The following is a 21,940-nucleotide window of genomic DNA, read 5'->3' as shown; positions in this document are numbered from 1 at the left end:
GCTGAGAATTCCCGTGTGGAGACTTCCCTAGTCTCGTTAGTATCTTCTGTCATACGTCTCCCCTGTGGTGGTTAATTACTTTACTATCAAATGAGGAGATACAAACTTATCACACCAGTTAGAGTTATACTTAAACTACATCTTTAATAATAAGAGCTTTGCAATGGCATTGACTTTCAACGATTCACCATTTCTAATGAACCGTTAAGAGTGATAAAACAAAAGTACAAAGATATTTTATAGCCAAGATACACCCCTTTCAACCTACATGACAAACAACAGATGCATAGAATGGTACAAGGTTAAGATTTGTATGAAAGATATATATAATACATAGCAGACAGCAACTGTTGTGTCAACAGATTTCATTGTATAGACCAGTGTCTGGCCCTCCTACTCCAAACTGGAACCGTCAATAGTTAACAGAATACTCTATTATGTCGAGTGAAACAACCATTATAATGCAATACAAGCATTATAACATGATCTTGCAATTTCCCTGACACCCCAAATGTACTTTTTCAAATAAATCAAATTAACTTGAAAGTGTGACTGGACCTGGTCTGCAGGCAGATCTGCTGGCCTCTCCACTGCTGAAGGAGCTTGGCCCTTTCACTGTCCCCCTTCAGTCCACCTCCCTCTGCACTCTGCTGCTGGGACACCTGGGAGGACTGCAGCTCAAACTCAAACCACAGCACCTCAGTCTCCTGCTTAAGAGCCTGTCGACACACACACATTTTTTTTAAACACACGCACACATTTTTTTTTTATGTACACACACACACACACACACGTTTTGAAACGGACTGAAATGGGGAGGTACTACCTGAACTTGCACAATAAGATATTCTAATTTTCAAACAGCGTGTCCTACTAAACACAAATCTGACAGGGAGGCAGCTGAGACCATAGAAATGATCCGTGTCACCCATGAGTGTTCCAGTCCAATTGGTGTGAGCCTGGGCTTTGTCCCTTCCAGTAGTTCTTTGTCTATTTCATGTATTTAAAAAAAATCTTGTGTAAGTTGCAAAGCTATTCAATGCTTCTGCATAGTAAACTGCCAAAGTGCATCATTGTGGCACAGGTATTTATTTTTGTGTGAAATAAACCATTATACGGCTGAACCTTACCTGTAGCTCCTTGATGTGGCTGTGCAGGGCAGAGGTGGTGACTGGCTCAGGCTGAAACTCTCTCTCCAGACTCTGTCTGTTTCTCTGGAGCTGTGAATGGAAGGCTGAATGGGAAGCTCTGTACCTGAATAGCCAAGGTTCAACTTGGTTATTATTATTTTTTTTATATAAATGTAAACAAAAGTGACATTTGTTGACGCAGTACAAACAAATTAAGACTGGAATTAAAAACCTAAAAACAACCAGCAAAAATATGTCAAATATAAAAAGTTGTTCAATTGATTCAGTGCAGTCATTTAACAACAACACATTTGATCTAGGAGCATCTTTCAAAACAACCAGGGATACTGTCCCTGAAAACCAGAGGTGAGAATAAAGCATCAGACAGATTAGCGACTTTCTCCTGCATTAAACAAACCTATCAGAGTATAAATGTCAATAAGTGCGACAAGTTTTAAAATGGAGCGTTGGTTGAAAGGGTTTGGTAATGTGGTCGATTGGCCCTGGCTACTGGTTGGCTACAGTTAACAGCTTTCTTATAGCATTCTATATCTGTATATGAAAGTGTATATTTAACTAAACATTTTACAGTCATTCCAATCTGTTTCTCTATCCATATCTCAGCATCAACACATGATCCAACCATTGTTCTTTTCAGCTCATCCTATCCAGTCTTACAAACTGTGTAGGCTAATGCAACGATTTGAGCTCGCCTTGAACAAGTTGAAAAGAGGCTTTAATTGAAGAGAATTATCAGCATGCGTCTTGACTGTCTGTTTTTAACTTGTGTTTACACTAGCCAACATACAGTAGAGATAGATCCCTTACCTCTCCACCACTTCCTGCGTCGACAACCCCTCTTCCCGTGGGGGGGTGGTGTCGGCGTCCGGGATGACTGTCCGTTCAGGTGCCTGCTGCTCGGTCTCCACGCTATCGCCCCTGACAATCACCTAGGAGACAGGCAAACAAGCGCACTGTAACAGCGGGGTCAGGGGAGGCAGTAAAGTCAAACAGTGGCTCTAGCACACTCCGGCACCCCTAGGTACTGACATAGGATCAGTATCTAGAGGCAACTTCACCCTACACCCTCTAGCACGGCTTAATCCAATTACTGGGGATTAACTCCTGCAGCTGCCGCTGTCATAAGAGGTGCCTGGAGCAGCCAACCAAGACTCGGCCTCTAGTATGAGGTTCTTAGGAAAAGGGCAAATGGCAGTTTTTCTGAAGATGTTTTAACACTTTATTCAGACGGCAAGTAACTGAGATGAGAAGAAACAATGGGAAGGGTAAATGCAGGGGCTAAACCCCAGTCTCCGGTGGGGAGTTGTAAATGATGACACGTGCCAGTTACCACGACACCATGGCTCTTCACAAAGGCCAGTTTAAAAGGTCCAATGCATCCGTTTATATATTAATATCAAATCATTTCTGGGTAACAATTAAGTACCTTACTGTGATTGTTTTCAATAAAAATTGTTCAAAAAAGAAGTACAAATATTACTTCTTAGCAAAGAGCAATTTCTCAAGCAAGAATTTTGCAAGGACTGTCTGGGAGTGGTCTGAGTGGGGAAGGGAAATCTAGCCATTATAGGCAGAGAGGTGTGGAACTCTTTCTTATTGCTCTATTAACTCATTTACCACTAACTAATGTATCCTCTTAAACAGCATAAATATTTTGAATGAAGCCATAATGTCGGTTTTCCTTTCTGCTAACTAACTAGCGAGCTAGTTGGCCTAGTCCGTTCAGATTTAACCAGAGCCATCTGAGAATATATATATACACAGCTATCCACACCCTTCATTGAGCCCAAGCCCACTCTCTGAGAATATACTTTCCCAGCCATTAGTAAGAGTGAAACACCAGAAACACCAGAGACTAGCATCCTACCATCCTAACACTTCCAGTACCTGAGTGTGATTTGGCCCTTTTTGGTGGCTTTTCTGGACATGCATTAAACGACCCCCTTGGACTTGCAGTAGGCGGCCCTGGACATGCAATGGGCGATCTTGGACTGGGAGTGGGTGTTCCGGGGTCTGCAGTGGCAGACCCTGGACTTGCAGTGGGCGGTCCTTTCTTAGTTGGGTTTGTTTCTGGTCTTCCAGAGCCTGAGAGCGGTGTCCAGCTTGCTTTTGTGGGAGCTCCTGGCTTTGCTTTTGTGGGCCAGCCTGCTGGCCAGTCTCGCTCAGCAGGGTGTGATCTCCAGGCTCGCACCCCCTACTAAAGTAACACAAGAACAACAACAGGGGGTAAACCCAGGACTATTACTTAGCTAATCAAATTGGCTGGCCTCTGGAAATATAAATACAAATACAGATAGTTCATATTTAGAGGTTTTACAGACAAAACAAGTGGCTGATGTTTAACTAGCCCATCAATAATTTTACTTTATAGCATCAAACAATCATCTAATCGAATTTAATCATTTTATTACTACTAAGATATTAAAGACACTACGGGTTATTTGCAATTAGAATTGTTGCATAGATCACCATGGGCAGACCAGAAATTGGTCCGGGCATTTCTAGTACACCGGCCCATTTTTCCCCCTTGAGACCCCAATTACTAGCCAAATGATGATCATTTAGCACAAAACCCTACATTTATACTAGACCACTAGGCTAAAGATGGACCAGCCCATCTGGCATTTGCTAAAACTTCCCAATGGCCAGTTTATTACTGCAGAGCACCATTGAAACTTTGTAACTGTAGCGCTATGTTTCACCTGTCCTGCGGGGGCACTGTGGCACCGTGCTTCAGTTGCGGCAGCATGCTCCCTTGCCCTCCCCCTGACTCCCTTCGCTGGACTGCAGCTGTGATGGGGGAACTTTCCGGGGCCAGGGTCTCACAGAGTTCCCTGAGGGCCTCCAGGCACTCGGCACCCCTCAGCGTTGCACTGCCCTCTGAGGGTAGACATGCCTAGAACAATATAAATAAAATAGAATAGAATGAATCCTGGTACACAGGTAAGCATATGTGGGTACACAGACCCGCAAGCAACTGCGGCCGCTCATGATGAGTTCAGATTTTTTTGTGGCCCCCACCCCCATCATAGTTTCCCATCCCTGATGTAGACCAAGCTTCAGAGCCACGTTTGGAGTACAGTGAAGTCAAGTGGTTAGGAGAATGAGAACCCCTTTAGACTAAATGAGACTGATGTACCATCAGGATCAACCTGTAAAAAAACACGTCTCCTCCCGACCCTTCTGCTTCAAAGCCTCCATTGCATGGCAATCACAGGTGGCTGGTGAGTCGAGGACAGCTCATAATAATGGCTTGAATGGCGTGAACGGAGTGGTATCAAACACATAGAAAGCATATCATTTTGATATCATTCCATTTATTCCCCCAGCCACCACTAATGGACATTAGGCCTCATTTCATGCTATCATGTTACCGTGCAACAATGCTGTGAAATATCGATTCAAAGGATTTCGTGGTACCTGTTGTCTGTACACAGGTTCAGGGTCAGTGGCATCTCGCTCAGTGTTAGTAGTGTATATGTCACATCTCATAACAGTGGGGTTAAGGGACCGCACCCCGTTGATCTCAGACCACAAGAGTGGCAAAAAGGCAGTCATCTCTGAATGCACAGCCTGGGCGTCACAAGACACAAAACCACTGTTAGTCAGACGAGGCATTAAATCAAATTAAATGAGCATAGAATGATAAGCTGCTCATGCAATGCATTGGTACAGTGTTCATATTAGGACTCCTAGTGACTGACACAACTACACCTGGTGTGCGCAATCCTAATATGGATTGCAATTGGATTGTGATCGGTTGACAAAAAAATGTATCCACAGATCTGCACATAACCTATACATTTCCCAATGGAGCTCAAAGCCCTGTTAGGTATGAGTTCAATCATCACTTTTCTGCCAACCGTAAACCATTATGTTTTCTTAAAAGATTATTTATTGTGGCTTGGGGTGGTCTAGCTGTCTAGGCTGCTGCCTCCAGAATAAATGTACTGCTACCAGCATGGGTTTGAATCCAGCCCATTGCTCTTTCAGCCACAACTCTCCTATTTTTTGTCTATACCTCTTCCTGTCCTATCCAATAAACAATCAAATATGTAAGGGGTGGGTCTGCCCCACTCCTTAAAAAATAAATACATTTTATTGTTGCCATACACCTGCAAATAAGATTGCTCAGATGTGCGAGTGCCTTTTGAATGTTGTATTTATCAAAGGCAGAAAACAGTGAACAAACATTTTCTATAGTGGCCCTTCCTGTAAGTTACTCTGGATAAGATCTTATAAATGACGAAAATATTACATTTTATGTAAATGTGATGTCTTCTTTGAACCAGCTCAATTTCCCATTCTTACCTCCCACTGGCTCCTGACTGAAAGAGACAGTAGCTTCACGGCTTGGAGCTGGGCCCCAGAGCAGAGGGCCCCCAAACCCTCAGCGGCCCCCAGGAACTCCTCCAGGATGGCGGGCCTCAAAGCACCCAGCGCCCTCTAGAGGATGAGAGATCATGCAGACAAAAATCATGACCACCACTCGGACATGTTGACCATGAACAACACGACCACATACTGACCATTGACCAACATTGACCATTGACCAACACTCCAAACAGACATTGAATTCCATAAATATGAGGTGTTGCACCATTGCCAAACTCTGAGATTACAAACGACAACTTCTGACAAAGGAAACTTTTACTATATTGCACAACATTTGACAGGTATTAAATAAAGATACACTTTATTCAGACATATTACAAAGTTACACACGTGATAATAATGGAGATGGAAATGGCAACCTTTGACAAGGAAAAAACCTCTTTGATTTCATACCTCTTTTCTCTTGGCTTGCCAGTCAGACATCTCTCGGTCACTGAAGAGTACGATGGCTTCCTGGATGTTCTCTTGCAAGCGAAACTTGGCCTTCTCCAGCCTGCTCCTAGCCATCGCCTTGGCTTTCGAGTAGATCTCGCTATGGACCATGAACGGTGGGTGTGGAGAGACTTGGTCGCTACACTGATGAGGAGGGTTCTGGGTCCTCAGCTGGCCTTTAACTTTGAATTTGGGGATGTGGGTCTGTTTTTGAGTTGTTTCAGACTGGGTTTGGGACACTGTGGGAACATGGTACAAAGATTGACCCACAGGCTGCTGCTCTTGCTCTTCGTGACTTTGCTTCAAAGGTTGAGTTTCACTGGGTTTGGCGTATGCTTCAACTTGAGGCTGTGTTGGGGCCTGAGTGTGAGATTGACTTTGTGGTAGGGCCTTGATGATGGCTGTCTGCTGGCTGATGTCCTGGGGTAGACGGTCCCCTTGCAGTGGGCTATGGGGCTCTGTGTGCCGCCGATGTGGGGGTGTCTGAGTTGCAAGCTTGGCGTCACTCTTGCTCTTGGCTGTGGCCGTTGCAAATGAACCCCTCTGGGTCTCTGGCAGTGAGTACCAGCGGACTACCACCTTGGGTGGTGGCTCATCCCCCGCCGGGACCCGAGCTCGCCTTGACCCCAGGGAGCTAAGCATCTCCACCATTTCCTGGAAAAGGAAAGACACCCAAAGCAAACACCTCTGAAACTGAGACATACAAACTTCAAAGAGCACTCCTCAATTTCTATATCTGCCTACAGTCAGGTCTTAACATGTTCATAAACTAAGGGTTGGGTCTTTGGGAATGTAACAGCCACCAACTGGATTTATTGATAATCTGCTAGTTTAATGGTCGAACATGACGACCCACACTGTTTTCCATAGACTGAAATGGAGCACTTCCATTTCCTTCCCAGCTAGCCTGAAATGTCAGATAATCATGGCTGCTGTGTGAATCCATTGTCCATTCCTGTAAGTACCTGAGCCTGAGCAACCGCTTCTGTGACTCTGTCTTCCAAAGCAGCTGCATTGAGGTGCTGAATAGGGGAGTTCGTCTGTGCTTTCTTCACCAGGACTTGCAGGTCCTGCCCCTCTGTCACCACTTGGCCCTCAAGCTGCAGGCCACGAGAGATCAGTGCCTGTGCGGAATGAGAGAAACAAACAAAATGTTGCAAAAACATTATTTTTACGATTCTGGAATGTTTTGAAGTAATGTGTCGTGGAAATTCTACACATGTTGTGGAAAATACCAGCAGAGACACTCAATCTAAATCAATCATTGTTTATTAACAGTTAACTGGAGAGGTTCCAACAAACTTGATGCACCATAGTGAACATCTATCAGGAGCTCTAACTGGGCAGTCCCGTTAGTTATCTTATATACTTACACAGACAAGTAATATTTGCATGATTTAGCTTATTCATTATTCATCATAATTCATTAATCATCAACGTTTGGTTCATGCATGTGACTGACCAATACTGGTTCGTGCATGTAACAGACCAATACCTCACAAGGCTTCTTCTCTCCAAGCTGAGACCTTGAAACTGAGATAATGTTCCTAAAACAAGGTTCTGGGCGTCCTGCCAAATTGCAGATACTGATAGTGAGAATTCGTTCAATCAGTCACTTGCATGAACACAGAAATGTGTAATTAAAAACGCACAAACATAAAATGTTCCATCACAAATGTTAAATCAAAGTCTTATTAGAACGTAATGGGAATGGTAGCTAATGTCCTAGGAATGTTTTTAGTTTGCTGGTAGGGATAAAGTTAATACCTGTAGCCTATATGATCTGTCACTACTGGAATACATGATCTGCCAGTACCAGAATACATGATCTGCCAGTACCAGAATACATGATTTTCCAGTACTAGAATACATGATCTGCCAGTACTAGAATACATGATCTGCCAGTACTAGAATACATGATCTGCCACTACTCTAGTACATGATCTGCCAGTACTATAATACATGATCTGCCAGTACTAGAATACATGATCTGCCAGTACTAGAATACATGATCTGCCAGTACTAGAATACATGATCTGCCAGTACTAGAATAATGATCTGCCAGTACTAGAATAATGATCTGCCAGTGCTAGAATAATGATCTGCCAGTACTAGAATAATGATCTGCCAGTACTAGAATAATGATCTGCCAGTACTAGAATACATGATCTGCAGGTACTAGAAGACAGCAAAAAGACATTGATACTGTAAATAGTGATACATGTCCACTTAAGCAGCGACATGTAAAAACAAGAAGTGTAACGGCACCGAGTAGTGTATGCTAACGATCATAGTAGAGAGGAGATTATGGGTGCTCACTTTGGCCTCTCTTCCAGGTTTCCTCTCTTCCAGGTGCTGGTGAACCTCCAGGGCTTCGGTCCCCCAGTGACTCAGCTCGGCCAAACGGCCCTCTAACATGGACGTGGCCCTCTGTAGATCACTGCATGTCCTTTCCGCTCTGGCCAGCGCCTGCCAAACCTGCACATACACACACACACACACGTGCAGATTAGGGTTGGGGTTAGAGTTGGTCTCAATCTGAATTGAAGTCAGTCAATTTAAAATGTTAAAATCTAAAATCTGTTTTGATGTAAATAGTTTTTTCATTTTCAGTTTATTGAAAAGTAATTGAAAATAGGTTCCATTTTTTCAATTATTAGACTGTAATTAGTTTGATTCCTGAATTGACTGACTTCAATTTGAATTTAAGCCGAGTTCACAAATGATAACCACGTGTATCAAAACATAATGCTGTTTCTTGTATAATCTTTTTATAGTCACATTCTTGTCGTAACAGCTGCCAGCGCACTAGAAAAACATCTTAAAACCGCTAGTCTAAAATCGTTCACATCCACAGCACTGTCTCTGTGTTTGAAAGGCCAGCAGAAAGGCACTGGGATTGGGGCTACCTCCGGGAGTGTATGTCTGAGTTTTTCCACTTTGTCCACAGGGAAATCTGGGGATGGGCTGAGAGAATCCAAATCCACCTCCATTATCTTCTTACTCAAAAGCTGCGGGGACAAAAATAGGAAAGAAAATAAGGGCATGAAAGACAGTGCTTTGCACCATGTGTAAACTAGGGTTGTAATGCTGCCGGAGAGCATGAAGCTGGTATTTCTGGAAAATGTGTTCTGATAAATTATAATTTAAATACCTCTAGAATTCCATGTAAAACATCAGAATGACAAACCAAATAAATATATATAGCAGCCTACAGGTAGGTAAATGGTGGTTTCATCCCTGTCTTTTCTCTGGTGGTGGAGAGAATGATGAAGAACTATAGGCTACGTGTGTGCACTGAGGACGCCTGTCAGAGGCTTCACCACTATGGCCAATCAGAACTTTTAAAATAAAATCTGCTGTTGAGCCACATGAACCTTATCATCACACCAACGAGATTGAGGATCCAAATTCACTGTGTGTCTGCCTTGATGTTCATAAAACTCCACGGACCCCCTCTTGCACTGCACAGTGGATACCCAAACCAGAGTGGTCACCTCAAAGCCCAAGGAGCCTGACCCTCTCTGGAAGTTGCTGTAGCCCTGCTTGGGATATTTAGCCAATATTGGTTATTGGTTGAGACACACAAGGCTTCCAAAAGGGTGCTTCGGTTGTCCCCATAAGAAAACCCTTTTAGGTTCCAGGTGGAACCCTTTTTGGTTCCAGGTAGAACTATTTTGGGTTCCATTTAGAACCCTCTGTGGAAAGGCTTTTACATGGAACCCAAAAAGGGTTCTTTAAAGCTAAAAAAAAAGGTTTTAGGTTCTAGATAGCACTGTTTTTTTAAGAGTGTACTTGGTCAATTGATTTGATAGCATGTATAATCTACGCAAATCAATTATATGAATTGATAGTTCTGTTTTATTTTGTTCTTTAATCGGGTAGGCCTACATTGTAACCATGTGTTCACGCTAATCTAATCAAAGTGTATATATGATACAGCACAGTAAGCTAAGCTACACAATACAATCAAATGCCTAGTCTCAACTAAAGCTCTCCTCGCAAACAGTACGTGTTTTTACATTAGGCTATAGCCTACAAATAGCTATACCATGTATTCGTAGGCCTATTAGACTACACAGCAAATTATTTTTGTTTCTGAACTGGCTGAATGGCAGAGGTATGCTTCAGCTATCCTTCAGCACCACAAGTTGGTTGAACTTCTTTAAAATCATTACGCAATCCTGGCGCTGTCCTTTCAGCACCACGAAGAGCGTTCCAATCACTTAAAATAACACTCATCAATATCTGTTGCATACACCTAATAGTCCAGTCATCATTTATTATTATCGTCATTACACATAGAGGAGTATCACTTCTCACAGCGTAGCCTAGTGGTTAGAGCGTTGGACTAGGTTGTTAGTTCAAAACCAGTGGGTTAACTGGGAACAGTTAACATTCATTGAAAATAAGAATATGTTCTTAACTACTTGCCTGGTTAAATAAAGGTAAAATTTAAAAAAAATGAATTTAAACAGTGCTGGTGGTTTAGTAAAGTTAGATCAAAACGGAATAAATGTCTCGCAAGATCACATAATGATTCTTTTGCATTTTACATAACAGAACCAAATATGAACGCATTGCTTGTAGGCATATAAAGTGAATGTCACACCAAAAACACCTCCACATTTCTAAAGAGATTTTAAGATGGTTATCTGAAGCTGAATCGTAAAAAAATATATATAATGCGCCAGACCCAACAGAGCACACCACTAGGCAGGATATATACTTTGATTGACAATACAAGAAAGGCTAATAGTTACAGTGCCTTGCGAAAGTATTCGGCCCCCTTGAACTTTGCGACCTTATGCCACATTGCAGGCTTCAAACATAAAGATAGAAAACTGTATTTTTTGTGAAGAATCAACAACAAGTTGGACACAATCATGAAGTGGAACGACATTTATTGGATATTTCAAACTTTTTTAACAAATCAAAAACTGAAAAATTGGGCGTGCAAAATTATTCAGCTCCCTTAAGTTAATACTTTGTAGCGCCACCTTTTGCTGCAATTACAGCTGTAAGTCGCTTGGGGTATGTCTCTATCAGTTTTGCACATCGAGAGACTGAAATGTTTTCCCATTCCTCCTTGCAAAACAGCTCGAGCTCAGTGAGGTTGGATGGAGAGCATTTGTGAACAGCAGTTTTCAGTTCTTTCCACAGATTCTCGATTGGATTCAGGTCTGGACTTTGACTTGGCCATGTTTATTTTTTAACCATTCCATTGTAGATTTTGCTTTATGTTTTGGATCATTGTCTTGTTGGAAGACAAATCTCCGTCCCAGTCTCAGGTCTTTTGCAGACTCCATCAGGTCTTCTTCCAGAATGGTCCTGTATTTGGCTCCATCCATCTTCCCATCGATTTTAACCATCTTCCCTGTCCCTGCTGAAGAAAAGCAGGCCCAAACCATGATGCTGCCACCACCATGTTTGACAATGGGGATGGTGTGTTCAGGGTGATGAGCTGTGTTGCTTTTACGCCAAACATAACGTTTTGCATTGTTGCCAAAAAGTTCAATTTTGGTTTCATCTGACCAGAGCACCTTCTTCCACATGTTTGGTGTGTCTCCCAGGTGGCTTGTGGCAAACATTAAACGACACTTTTTATGGATATCTTTAAGAAATGGCTTTCTTCTTTCCACTCTTCCATAAAGGCCAGATTTGTGCAATATACGACTGATTGTTGTCCTATGGACAGAGTCTCCCACCTCAGCTGTAAATCTCTGCAGTTCATCCAGAGTGATCATGGGCCTCTTGGCTGCATCTCTGATCAGTCTTCTCCTTGTATGAGCTGAAAGTTTAGAGGGACGGCCAGGTCTTGGTAGATTTGTAGTGGTCTGATACTCCTTCCATTTCAATATTATCGCTTGCACAGTGCTCCTTGGGATGTTTAAAGCTTGGGAAATATTTTTGTATCCAAATCCGGCTTTAAACCTCTTCACAACAGTATCTCGGACCAGCCTGGTGTGTTCCTTGTTCTCCATGATGCTCTCTGCGCTTTTAATGGACCTCTGAGACTAGTGATCACAGTGCAGGTGCATTTATACGGAGACTTGATTACACACAAGTGGATTGTATTTATCATCATTAGTCATTTAGGTCAACATTGGATCATTCAGAGATCCTCACTGAACTTCTGGAGAGAGTTTGCTGCACTGAAAGTAAAGGGGTTGAATAATTTTGCACGCCCAATTTTTCAGTTTTTGATTTGTTAAAAAAGTTTGAAATATCCAATAAATGTCGTTCCACTTCATGATTGTGTCCCACTTGTTGTTGATTCTTCACAAAAAATACAGTTTTATATCTTTATGTTTGGAGCCTGAAATGTGGCAAAAGGTCGCAAAGTTCAAGGGGGCCGAATACTTTCGCAAGGCACTGTACTTACCACCATCTATTCTAATCCGCTCATGAAAGATCTAAATGCATATGCCCATGAATTAATATTCACGACTGAGAGTGTTGATGCTGTATTTTGACATGAAGTATGCCTAACTTGGTGTTTGAGGGCATTAAAAATCTAAAATGTTCTAGAGACAATATGTGTAGGCATAGGCAGATGTTGCAATTAGAGGATGCATTTTATACATATTCTATCATATTAGGCTATTCAATAGGATACATCTGTCGGTACAAACTCCGATTTAGGAATTTATGCGAATGAATGCGAATTCATGTCGAGCTCTCTCACCTACAAAAATAGCACTACACCACTGGTGCAAACCCATTAGTAAGTCTGGCTCTATGGCTCCTTTTAAATTAGAGGAGAAGACTCCAGATCCCTCACGTCAGACCTTCTTCTCCAATGGTTTTCGAAAAGGTGATTAGAGAGAATACGAGGAATGAAGGAAAGACAAATTGAGAAAGTCTCATTGTAGTTGTCTGCCGAGGTGTTCTGTGGAGTTATTCAAAGAAGGAAAGAAAGGAAGTCTCCACACCACTCTCTGACTTGAGTATCTTAGCTAGTTATTTTCAGATGATCACATTTTTGTCGTCTTGGCAACTAAACTAAAAGAAACGTCAACTGCGTTTATTTTCAGCAAACTTAACATGAGTAAATATTTGTATGAACATAACAAGATTCAACAACTGAGACATAAACGGATCAAGTTCCACTCACATGACTAACAGAAATTGAATAATGTGTCCCTGAACAAAGGGGGGTGGGTCAAAATCAAAAGTAACAGTCAGTATCTGGTGTGGCCACAAGCTGCATTATGTACTGCAGTGCATCTCTTCCTCATGGACTGCATGAGATTTACCAGTCTTGCTATGAGATGTTACCCCACTCTTCCACCAAGGCACCTGCAAGTTCCCGGACATTTCTGGGGGGAATGGCCCTAGCCCTCACCCTCCGATCGAACAGGTCCCAAACGTGCTCAATGGGATTGAGATCCGGGCTCTTCGCTGGCCATGGCAGAACACTGACATTCCTGTCTTGCAGGAAATCACGCACAGAACGAGCAGTATGGCTGGTGGCATTGTCATGCTGGAGGGTCATGTCAGGGTGAGCCTGCAGGGAAGGGTACCACATGAGAGAGGAGGTATTCCCTGTAACGCACAGCGTTGAGATTGCCTACAATGACAACAAGCTCAGTCCGATGATGCTGTGACACACCGCCCCAGACCATGCCGGACCCTCCACCTCCAAATCAATCCTGCTCCAGAGTACAGGCCTCGGTGTCACGCTCATTCCTTCTACGATAAACGTGTATCCGACCATCACCCCTGTTGAGACAAAACTGCGACTCATCAGTGAAAATAACTTTTTGCCAGTCCTGTCTGGTCCAGCGACGGTTGGTTTGTGCCCATAGGCGACGTTGTTGCCGGTGATGTCTGGTGAGGACCTGCTTTACAACAGGCCTACAAGCCCTCAGTCCAGCCTCTCTCAGCCTATTGCGGACAGTCTGAGCACCGATGGAGGGATTGTGCGTTCCTAGTGTAACTCGGGAAGTTGTTGTTGCCATCCTGTACCTGTCCCGCAGGTGTGATGTTCGGATGTACCGATCCTGTGCAGGTGTTGTTACACGTGGTTTGCCACTGCGAGGACGATCAGCTGTCCTTCCTGTCTCCCTGTCGCGCTGTCTTAGACGTCCCATAGTACGGACATTGCAATATATTGCAGTTCTCATGCCTCAATTTATCTGCAGTCCTCATGCCTCCTTGCAGCATGCCTAGGGCACATTCATGCAGATGAGCAGGGACCCTGGGCATCTTTCTTTTGGTGTTTTGTAGAGTCAGTAGAAAGGCCTCTTTAGTGTCTGTAAGCTGTTAGTGTCTTAACGACCATTCCACAGGTGCGTATTCATGAATTGTTTGTGGTTAATTGAACAAACATGGGAAACCGTGTTTAAACCCTTTACAATGAGGATATGTGACGTTTTTTGGATTTTTACGAATTATCTTTGAAAGACAAGGTCCTGAAAAGGGGACGTTTCTTTTTTTGCTGAGTTTATGTGTGTGTTTTCTATACCTGTTTGCACCTCTCCCTGTAGGCTTTACAGACACTCCCCGCCCCTTGGCTGGAACACTTCTAATTTAGTGTACACTGCACACATAACTCATGTGGAATTTCGGGTCTCTCGCAGCGTTTGGAACTGCCGATCTGCGGTCAAGAACGTAGAGTTCTTAGTCCCTTAACTTTTTGGCCCTGACTGAGACATGTATATCACCCCAGAGAACACTGCTACTCCAGCTGCTCTTTCTTCATCTGACTACGTTTTCTCTCATAGTCCGAGAGCATCTCGTTGTCGCGGTGGTGGCATAGGTCTATCATTTCAAGTGGAGATTTTCTCTTTTCTCCCTCTCTCACCTGTCCACCTCCTCCTTTGAATTCCATGCTGTCACATGTCCACTCAAGCTTAACATTTTTGTCATCTATCGCCCATCAGGGACCCTTGGAGAGTTCCTCAATCAGCTTGACACCTTGATAATCTCGTATCCTGATGATGGCTCACTGCTCTTCGTACTTGCCGACTTCAACCTCCCAATTAACCTTCAATTAATTTCTTACCGACCCTCCTCCTCACCTCCCACCCCCCAATTAAAAAAATATATAAAAAGGAATCAGCACTTGACGCGCCCCCCCTTCTAGCACTGAGTCCACTGACACTGTACTTTGTATGCCTGTGATATGTGGATGTCCCACCTAGCTATCTTAAGATGAATATGCTAACTGTAAGACACTCTGGATAAGCGTGTCTGCTAAATGACTAAAATGTCAAATGTTGCATACCAGTGTAGGGTGAACTTGCCCTTTGATGCTGATCTTGGGTCAGCATTTTCCCCACTAATGGTTAAGGTTAGGATTGGGGGAAGGGAAGCTGATCCTAGATCTGTATCTAGGGGAAATCTCACCCAGGAGAGTACTGTACCTGCACCCTCTTCTTGTAGGCTTTCAGTGGGACAGACTCCACCTCTAGGCGCTCCCTCAGCACCCAGCCTGCCTCTTGGGCCAGAGCCTGTACCGCCTGGATGCTCAGAGGACCAGCACTGGGCTGGTTCGATACCCCCTAGTTAACACAAGAGGATTCAGACCAGACACATCTTTAGGTCGCTGTGGTAAAGCCTGGCCATTATTTCTGGGAGCTAGTCCTCAGGGTCATATTCATTAGGCCTGAAGAAAGAAAACTGAAACAGAGAGGGACTACCCTGGACTTGACCAATAGGAAATGCTTATTTTCGTGTTCCGTTGCAAAACCTTCTAAAACCTTTAATGTAACACAACCCCGATCTCAAGCAAGGTTACGCTGAACAACTTCCACTTACATACACAAATAACAACCAGCAAATGGATGGTGAAAAGATCAGAAAGGTTTGTATAGGGGACAATTGCACTCACAAACATAGTCCTCTTCATGTAGGCGGCCCACTGCATGTTCAGCTTACTAAGTTCAGCTACCAGGGCTTTGCTGGTAGATGGGTCTGTGACCTCGATGAGGAAGTTACCCACCTCGTTCAGGTAGGCCTGCAGGGTGCTCCACTGGGACACCTGCTGGGATGTCCCCTAAAGGGTTGGAGAGACTGTAGGGTCAAGCTTTCCAACAGAACATTTCACACAAGATTAATATGTTGTATTTGCCATAAGAAAGTATTATATTTTCAATATGTAGACTACTTGCAATAAATTTGCAAACTGAAAATTCATTTTACCAGAAATCTACATTAAATACTGATCAAACAAGATAAAATAATAATATAATATATGCCATTTAGCAGACGCTTTTATCCAAAGCGACTTACAGTCATGTGTGCATACATTCTACGTATGGGTGGTCCCGGGGATCGAACCCACTACCCTGGCGTTACAAGCGCCATGCTCTAAGATGTTAGCTCTCAAGGCTTTCTATCCCAGTAATAACACATCTGATTCAACTCATCAACTAATCATCAGCCCCATGATTAGTTGAATCCGTCCTGTGTCATGTAGACAAGAAAGAGGAAAACTATTTTTAAATGAGGAGGTAGGGGAGACAAAGTAACACGGGGCACAAAGTAACAACTCCATAACTCAAATTAGAAATAACTTAGAAAGCTGTTATTCAATGTGCTAATGTTTGGTTAGTGGATTTACATGCCCAGGAAGTTTTACTGAAATCCATAAATTATTTTGTTGTATTGTTTTATTAATTCTAAATATTCTTGCGGTCTCTCTTAATTATTGACTTGTGGAGCAGTCTCCATGTATCTAATCATGTCATTTTTTGATTGATATAATCGATGACAATAATTATTGTTGTATTTTCTCACAAGACTCAGATTAGGCTCAGATTTGTAATGGGGGTTAATTGTAACATTTGTAACATTTGTTACAATTAACCACAGTCCTAAAATTCAATGCCCTTTTATGGTATTTAGACACATTCACAAAATAATATATAAAATGTCACTTCTTTACATGAAGTTTGGCAGTACAGCTGTCACGGATCCCTCCGGATCTGTCATTACGCACACCTGGTCCCTATTCCCATTGATTAGTAATTGTATAAGTGTGTCCTTTGTTCACCTTTGTCAGGTCGATTATTGTTACAATGTCCGTTGGTCGTGTGAGTACCTGTGCTGTGGTGTTTTGGCTTTCGTGTTGCGTGTATTGCGCAGATTATTATGGGTCTCGTCCCGTGTGGTATCATTGTGCGCTTGTGTTATTTATTCAAAGTACTCCTTGCTCTTTTGTTTGGGTTTCAACCCTATGTTTTGTATACGTGTTTGTTTTGTCTTCGTCTCTGTGCCTTTACACGGCATGCTGTAATTTGGGAAATAAAAAACCCTTAATACGCATTCCTGTGCCTTTCTCCCAATCCCTTTATACCAACGTGACAACTAAGATGACACCATGTAAAGATGTCCAAATAATATGTATTCATGCTAAAAGTAGCTTATGTAAAATGTATTAATTTTGGCTATTCAGTTTTTGGTCCCATGGTGCCTTTTACCATTGAAGACAGTGTAACAATAACCCTGCAGCCTGTAACAATTAACCTTGTAAAACATACAAGAGCAACATTTCACTTCCACCACTTTTGGGTTGAATTGTAAACAGCTGGAATGTCCTAGAAACTTCGTTACAGTGTGTAATGGTAGCTAAGATGTGTATGTTTGTATAAAATATCATGAATCTACCTCAAATATTATTTTTATACTAAGCAAAGGCCCAAAACTGTTACTTTGGTTCCTGGTCTCCCCTAAAACTTCCCAATAAGGGACCTTTGTTTCCTGGTGATCCCAACTGAAGTTGACTGGTGTGTTAGAGCTGGGCTAAAACAAAAACTTTGCGCACACTGCAGCTCTTCAGGGACCTGAGTTTCTTTCCCCTGATGTAGGGTATGGGGGCCAACTAGAGTGGGACCTGTACCTCTGTCCCAGAGGACTCCTGAGCCAGCCACGTCTGTAGGGGGGGGAGATTCTTGCTGTAGGCCTCCCAGGTACTCAACACACGTCCCATGGTGCCTTTCACTAACGCCACTTCCTCTGTGCTCGTGGCCGTGTCACTCTCTGCCTCCTTCACCTGCCTACTGACAAGCTGGGCATCCTCACCTGGGGAGTGGAATACAAAAGGTTTAGGGTCCAGGTTTATCAGGGTGGTGTCATTGGAGGCTAGAATCCTACTGTGGGCCTCGCTCAGCAGGACACAACGATGTGCATCGTTTAATTCAATAGCAACAATGCTGCTCTGAACAACCATTTGAAGGTTGTGATCATGGTGGTCCAAAGGGAGATTGTGTACAGTGTGCTGCATGAGTTTTGCGATTTCGATAGGTCACAGCCCGCTACACACACCCTACAGGAGAAAACCCGCTTCGATGACTCTTGAAGAACGATGAGCACTGTTTAGGGGAAACGTGTTGTTCAGTACAAACCGTTACGAAATGTATTCAGGATGAATTCCATCGTACACACTGAAAACTCATAAGGCTATTTCTCTCGTACAGACATGTTTATTCTCACACAGTCACTCACACACATATACAGTGAGTACACAAATAACAGTATTTTCTTTCGCACACGTATCCAGCTCAGCCTTACACTGTCGCAGCTATAGAAGAGCACACACACACACACACCTTACCCAGAGCTGCCTTGCTTGTGTAAGTGCTGGCTGTCTGTTTCAATTTTTGGAGGGCATCCACCAGATGAGAAACTAGACATTGGCGATCCACTGTGTCCTGAGATAAAATAATATGATTCATACAAAACCATTGAGTAAAAAGCCTTACGAGTAAAAATGTGCTTCCTTGTTGTTTCAACTTCATCAAAGTAATTGCGTTGTATCAATGTGAATAGTTAGACAAATGTATTAACTGGTTAACTTTGATTAAAGTTTTTTTTAAATGTACAAGTCTAATTTAAACTGAAACTGGATGTTTATCTAGAGAGTTCGCCGAGTGGGACCACACTGGGATCTGATGTAAGACAATTGCTAATCTTGATGACATAATGAGTAGTAACTTGGGATGTAAGGTGACTTGTAGATCAGAATCACTGATCTCAAACATGCACATCGATACATGCACATCGATCACAAACAGTGAATCCACTACCCCTCACTGCAGTGCCATGATGCACAGCCAGGGGCAGAGTATTGAGCACATTTTTGGACAGAGGCCCAGCCAACTCACATGCCAGTCCTGTAGGAGCAGACGCACTGCATCCTGAGAGCTGTAGGGCCCTTTCCAGGAGTGTAACTTGGCACCAATTCGAGCCAATAGATCCAGGACGGTGTGCCGGTGCTCCCGGTATTCCAGTTTGATCCCGTGATACTTAGCCGTGACACGGGCGTTGGTGAAACTGTGGTAAGAAAGCATAACAAACATAAGGGAAAAGACAGAAACATGGAGGGACAACCTGGACTTATCCAACAGGAAATGCTCATTTTTGTTGCAAAACATTTGAAATGTTTCTGTTGTGTGCCCACGACCCAGGTGTCAGGAATGACATGGTGCAGAGTGATACAGTTCATTACCTGTGAGTTTAGTACAACATACATTGCAGGTTTGGGAAATGTAATGGAAATGCCAGATAATTTAGTGAACTGCCTATTTTTTCCACCCACTCATTTTGTATTTGATGTTTTCATTAATAGGACAGTTCATTAATAGGACAGTTCATTAATAGGACAGTCAGCAGAGGGGACAGAAAAGACGGCAGGAGAGTGTGTGTTAAACAGGCAGTGGGAGAGACTTGTACCCAGTACCTACACCTACAGTACATGTGTTTGCTGAGGCAGAACTAACCTCTGGGCCAGGCATTCCCACCTTTCTTTCCCCCAAGGTCCCCTTTTTCACGTCAAAAATATCACGCCACCCCCTGCAATTCTGCATGGTTAAACAAGACTCGACATCTTTCAGGTAGGCTATTTAATCAAATCAACTTTATTTATATAGCCCTTCGTACATCAGCTGATATCTCAAAGTGCTGTACAGAAACCCAGCCTAAAACCCCAAACAGCAAGCAATGCAGGTGTAGAAGCACGGTGGATAGGAAAAACTCCCTAGAAAGGCCAAAACCTAGGAAGAAACCTAGAGAGGAACCAGGCTATGTGGGGTGGCCAGTCCTCTTCTGGCTGTGCCAGCTCATATAAATGATTAATGCTAACCATTTATATGAGCTCTCAATTTAATTGTACGTATTATCTTTTACAGAAAGTGAATAGATCAATTGATAGCGACAGAGTCACGTATTGTATTAGTCCCATTTCTTTGACTGCTTGACTTTAGAAGATCAGCTTCTGAATGTCATAGAGCCAAACCAAATTACAGTGCTTTCGGAAAGTATTCAGACTCCTTGACTGTTTCCACATTTTGTTAGGGTACAGCCTTATTCTAAAACGTATTAAATAGTTTATTTCCCTCATCAATCTAAACATAATACTCCATAATGACAAAGCAAAAACAAGTTTTAGGAAATGTTTGCTAAAAAAAAAAAATATCACATTTACACAAGTACCTTACTCAGTACTATGTTGAAGCACCTTTGGCAGCGATTCCAGCCTTGAGTCTTCTTAGGTATGGCGCTACAAGCTTGGCACACCACTATTCTTCTCTACAGATTCTCTTGAGCTCTGTCAGGTTGGATGGGGAGCATTGCTACACAGCTATTTTAAGGTTTCTCCAGAGATGTTCGATCGGGTTCAGGCTGGGCCATTAAAAGACATTACTGCGTTGTCTTGACTGTGTGCTTAGGGTCATTGTCCTGTTGGAAGGTGAACCTTTGCCCCAGTCTGAGGTAGAGCGCTCTGGAGCAGGTTTTCATCAAGGATCTCTCTGTACTTTGCTTCGTTCATCTTTGCCTCGATCCTGACTAATCTCCCAATCCCTGCTGCTGAAAAACATCCCCACAGCATGATGCTGCCACCACCATGCTTCACCATAGGGATGGTGGCAGGTTATCTCCAGACATGACAATTGCCATTCATGCCAAAGAGTTCATCCTTGGTTTCATCAGACCAGGGAATCTTGTTTCTCATGGTCTGAAAGTCTTTAGGTGGCTTTTGGCAAACCCCAAGTGGGCTGTCATGTGCCTTTTACTGAGGAGTGGCTTCCGTCTGGCTACTCTACCATAAAGGTCTGATTGGTAGAGTGCTGCAGAGATGGTTGTCCTTCTGAAAGGTTCTCCCATCTCCACAGAGGAACTCTAGAGCTCTATCAGAGTGACCATTTGGGTTCTTGGTCACCTCCCTGACAAAGGCCTTTCTCCCCCGATTGCTCAGTTTGACCGGGCGGCCAGCTCCAGAAGATTCTAGGTGGTTCCAATCTTCTTCCATTTAAGAATGATGGAGGCCACTGTGTTCTTGGGCACCTTCAATGCTGCAAACATGTGTTGGTACCCTTCCTCAGATCTGTGGCTCGACACAATCCTGTCTCGGAGCTCTACGGACAATCCCTTCGACCTCTTGGCATGGGTTTTGCTCGGACATCTCCAAATTATGTACAATCAATTGAATTTACCACAGATGAACTCCAATCAAGTTGTAGAAACATCTGAAGGATGATCAATGGAAACAGGATGCACCTGTGCTCAACTTCGAGTCTCATAGGAAAGGGTCTGAATACTTATATAAAAAAACATTTCTAAAAACCTGTTTTCGCTTTGTCATTATGGGCTTTTGTGTGTTGATTGCGGAGGATTTGCTTTTGTTTTAATCTATTTTAGATTAAGCTGTAACGTAACAAAATGGGGGAAAAAATCAAGTGGTCGGAATACTTTCCGAAGGCACTGTATATTCCCATGTGCATCAGAGTCGTGTCTTCCTCAGGCATGTTTCTATAAAAAACATTAAATCAAGGAAGGTCCCAACCCCCCCATGGTTGGAAACCCCTACTCTAGACCACTCAGGCCACACTGCCCTTCATTGTAAATAACTTCAGTCAGCCCTGCTTTTGCACTCTGTATTCACTATGTTTGATTACAAACTACTGTCAGCTCACTAAAAAAGTGTCGTATTCTATAAAAAATATGCATCTAGTTTT

The 21,940-nt window shown here is 43.1% G+C and overlaps 1 protein-coding gene across 7 annotated transcripts in view; it reads right to left on the bottom strand.

The window, feature by feature from the left end:
- LOC123990855 (nesprin-2-like) overlaps positions 1-21,940 on the bottom strand; it is a 253,676-nt gene that overhangs the window by 182,018 nt on the left and 49,718 nt on the right. For all 7 annotated transcript variants that reach the window (XM_046291782.1, XM_046291785.1, XM_046291783.1 and 4 more), the window contains 15 exons: positions 19,091-19,259; positions 18,541-18,637; positions 17,827-18,008; positions 15,817-15,981; positions 15,350-15,487; positions 8,888-8,989; positions 8,298-8,456; positions 6,944-7,102; positions 5,940-6,632; positions 5,463-5,597; positions 3,854-4,047; positions 3,039-3,348; positions 1,959-2,080; positions 1,131-1,254; positions 559-719 (listed from right to left, as the gene is read on the bottom strand). In XM_046291782.1, coding sequence (XP_046147738.1) covers positions 559-719; positions 1,131-1,254; positions 1,959-2,080; positions 3,039-3,348; positions 3,854-4,047; positions 5,463-5,597; positions 5,940-6,632; positions 6,944-7,102; positions 8,298-8,456; positions 8,888-8,989; positions 15,350-15,487; positions 15,817-15,981; positions 17,827-18,008; positions 18,541-18,637; positions 19,091-19,259 — 2,910 coding nt within the window. The remainder of the gene's footprint in view (positions 1-558; positions 720-1,130; positions 1,255-1,958; positions 2,081-3,038; positions 3,349-3,853; positions 4,048-5,462; positions 5,598-5,939; positions 6,633-6,943; positions 7,103-8,297; positions 8,457-8,887; positions 8,990-15,349; positions 15,488-15,816; positions 15,982-17,826; positions 18,009-18,540; positions 18,638-19,090; positions 19,260-21,940) is intronic.

This window comes from Oncorhynchus gorbuscha, linkage group LG12 (assembly GCF_021184085.1).
Source record: "Oncorhynchus gorbuscha isolate QuinsamMale2020 ecotype Even-year linkage group LG12, OgorEven_v1.0, whole genome shotgun sequence".
NCBI lineage: Eukaryota > Metazoa > Chordata > Actinopteri > Salmoniformes > Salmonidae > Oncorhynchus > Oncorhynchus gorbuscha.
This window is presented reverse-complemented; position numbering and strand designations above follow the sequence as displayed.